This window comes from Atta cephalotes, assembly GCF_000143395.1.
Source record: "Atta cephalotes unplaced genomic scaffold scaffold00064, whole genome shotgun sequence".
NCBI lineage: Eukaryota > Metazoa > Arthropoda > Insecta > Hymenoptera > Formicidae > Atta > Atta cephalotes.
In genome coordinates this window covers 764,065-767,694 of record NW_012130128.1, presented here as the reverse complement: position 1 = coordinate 767,694, position 3,630 = coordinate 764,065, and the positions used below count along the sequence as shown (strand labels likewise).

At 30.4% G+C, this 3,630-nt stretch overlaps 1 protein-coding gene across 1 annotated transcript in view; it reads left to right on the top strand.

Annotated features, from left to right (window-relative positions):
* Positions 1-2,561, top strand: part of LOC105623779 (spastin) — an 8,708-nt gene extending 6,147 nt beyond the window's left edge. The window contains exons 4-6 of the mRNA XM_012205156.1: positions 564-895; positions 1,733-2,043; positions 2,398-2,561. Of these exons, the coding sequence (XP_012060546.1) occupies positions 564-895; positions 1,733-2,043; positions 2,398-2,561 (807 nt within the window). The remainder of the gene's footprint in view (positions 1-563; positions 896-1,732; positions 2,044-2,397) is intronic.
* The last annotated feature ends 1,069 nt before the right edge of the window (positions 2,562-3,630 follow it).

The following is a 3,630-nucleotide window of genomic DNA, read 5'->3' as shown; positions in this document are numbered from 1 at the left end:
TTTATTTTTCGCTCTACACAAACAGCTCTAATTAAGTTATTCCTATGCTATTTTTTTATCTCTATTATACATTTTGTCACTAAATGTTCCAAAATTTCAACTTTGTTATGGCACAGACTACAAATATTAAAAATTCAAGAAAAAGGAATTAGTAGTAGGGATATTTTTTTTTAATTTTAACATTTTTCAAAAATATAATCACGTCATTACAAAGTATTTTCAATCATGAAACTTTTTAACAATAATATAATTTTTATTTGAAACATTTTCTCGTATTTCCAATTATTTCCGAGATATTTGTTTCGAGAAGCGTAAAAACCGATTTTATTCAAGAGAGTGCTGTACCTCTAAAACTGTATATCAGTTGAAAAAATTTTTTTTGTGATTTGGTTATCTACTCTAATTTATTTCAAAAAAATTTCAAATTTTTTTGAAATTTTATACCTGCCGATTTTTCTCGTTAGTCCAAAAAATATTTTCCTATTGTGGAAAGCTATTGTGTTATTTAGCTCCAATTTGCAATTCCCTCTTGCTAAATATTTTTATTTAATTTCAACTTTCAGACCGCAAAGCAGGCTTTACAAGAGATGGTAATCCTACCATCGCTAAGACCTGAGCTATTTACCGGTCTGCGAACACCCGCGAGAGGATTATTATTGTTTGGGCCACCGGGAAACGGAAAGACATTGTTGGCACGCGCTGTTGCGACTCAATGCAACGCAACATTTTTTTCGATTTCTGCAGCTAGTCTCACGTCAAAATATGTTGGAGAAGGTGAAAAATTAGTGAGAGCTCTATTTGCCATTGCTCGGGAATTTCAACCCTCTGTTATTTTCATCGATGAAGTAGATTCATTATTGAGCGAGCGTAAAGATAACGAGCACGAAGCTTCGAGGTATGCCTATTCATGTGTTCTCTCTAGATAATCGCACACGCGCGCACACACACACACACACATCAAATAAATAAAGAAAATACCAAACAGTTGGGGCTAAATTTTGATATTTAATTTTATACATAAATTCTTATGCATTTTTTAATTATACAGAGTGTCCCATTTTAATCGATCACCTCAAATATTTCTTGAACAGTGCATTTTAAAGAAAAATGTTTCAGGCAAAAGTTTGGGGACTTTGAGAGGGACATGGTATGGGTTTGACCTTGGCGTTATCAAAATTAGGACAAGATTTGAATTTTTTAAATGGAATGCCCGATTTTTCATTATATATTCTTGTAGCTTATCTTGAGAGCTTTTCAAAACACTATAAATAAGGTCATTTTTATTAAATATCTCTTAAAGTGATCGATTAAAATGGGACATCCTATATAAACTGAACGTCAGGCTTACCATCAGATTTAAAACGAAATTATATATACTAAAGCTAAAATAACACAATTCAATTGATCATTTGTTAATGATGTTATTATTAGCATCTTCAATCATTCAAATATTGTAAAATATAATCTCAGTCAAGTTTCAAATTTGGAATCTCTCAATTATTCGAGGCTGATATCTTTCTCAGTGATAGAATTAGAAAATTCATAGTTCCAGATAGATGGAAGGTGCGAATTTTGGTATAATATTTTTCCCAAATACAGCAGTCTAATTAACTTATTATTGCGTGCGTGCGTGTGTGCGTGTATGTGTGTGTGTTGTTGTGTGTGTGTGTATGTGTATGTGTGTGTGTAGATAACATGGACATAGTGTTGATGGAAGAAACATGTATTTCAGGAGGCTAAAAACAGAATTCTTAGTCGAATTTGACGGTTTGCCATGCAATCCGGAAGAAAGAGTACTCGTTATGGCTGCTACAAATAGACCGCAGGAATTAGATGAGGCTGCATTAAGGCGATTCACAAAACGCGTGTATGTTACGTTACCTGATTCACAGACGAGGATTGTGTTACTCCGAAGACTCTTGGCCAAACACAATGATCCATTAACGCTCGAAGAGTTGAATGAGATGGCAGTTTTGACGGAAGGATACTCGGGAAGCGATTTGACTGGACTAGCTAAAGACGCAGCACTTGGGCCTATTAGAGGTAATACTAAAAATTCCTTGTATTTATTTTCAATTTTATATTATGAGTAAAGATATATCCAATTTGGTCACTCATTTTATATAGCACAATTACAATATCCTACAAATGTATTCTATCATTTTAATGAATATATGCACGCATAATGTCTAATATTAGAAATTAATTTTATATTTATATATCACACAAGTGTCAATTCTATTTAATTTATTGTGTCAAATCTAACAAAAATATGAAGAAAATTCCATAAAATTTATGTTGTGTCTTGTAAATCTTGTGTGTATAGAAAAGATTTGTTACTTGTTTCATTACAATATATCAAATTCATTACAATATATGTTATCATATTATTCTCAGAATTGAATCCAGATCAGGTGAAAGAATTGGATCTTAATTCCGTTCGTAATATCACAATGCAAGATTTCCGTGATTCTCTAAAGAGAATTCGTAGATCCGTTTCACCGGCAAGTCTAGCTGCCTATGAGAAATGGAACTTTGAGTATGGAGATGTGAGTCTTTGATTTGAAATAAGCCGCTCAATTAAGAGGCTCCAGAAAAATTTATGTTTCAATCGAATTTAAATCGCGTGATTAGAGAAATATTGGGGTGTCCATTGGGAAAGTTCATGCCGATTTTGAAAGAAAATTTAAACGCAGAAGATTTAAATTTTATACATTTATTAAATTTAAATCTTTTGCAGCACGAACTTTCCGGACAACTCAATATTTCAAACTATCGAAACCATGTAAAAAAAATCATATAATATCGAATGTCGACACAATAGTATAATTCTTATATTTTTATTCTACAATATCTTAGATCAATATTGATGTGTTTACAAAAAAAGAGTAGTGAAAAATTAAGAATTTGTTTCCTTTAAATCCCATAACATGCTTTTGTCTTGGTGATGAAAAATCAATATAATATTTAAGGTCATTGTTATTTCACTCAAATCGTATTTCATTTATTACTTTATTAATTGTCTGAACTTTATTATAATTTAACAATGACAGTAGAGCGATCTTTTACGATAAATAAAACTTATGTTCAGGGAATGATTGATTTAACATCAAGTGTGTCTTAAAAAAATATCGCATTGATTTTATGAAATATAATATGTATTCTACATGTATTCTACATGTTATATCCAGTGATCGAACATTATAATTTACGGTTCAATACGTAGCTTTAATGTTATCTTTAAGTTTAATATTAAAAAAACAGTATTGTTTATGTTTATTTATATATGTTGATTGTCCTTACGATTTATATAGTTCTTTTGTAATAGTTAATATTTGAAATCTATGATGAAATGATGCTATTTGTTTTACAATAATTTGCATTTAATATTAGGATGCTAATTATCGCAACTAACATGTAATACTTACAATTAGAAGAAAATATGATTAAGCACAGAATCTGCAATTAGAGAGAATATATCTTTTTAAACTTGTAAATACTTTCAATATTATTATTTATAAAATTGACTCGAGTAAGTTGAACACAATGGCATATTATAATCCAATTCATTATTGCAATAGTAGAAAGACTATATTTGCAAATGGAACAATGCACGTCCTATTAGATAAT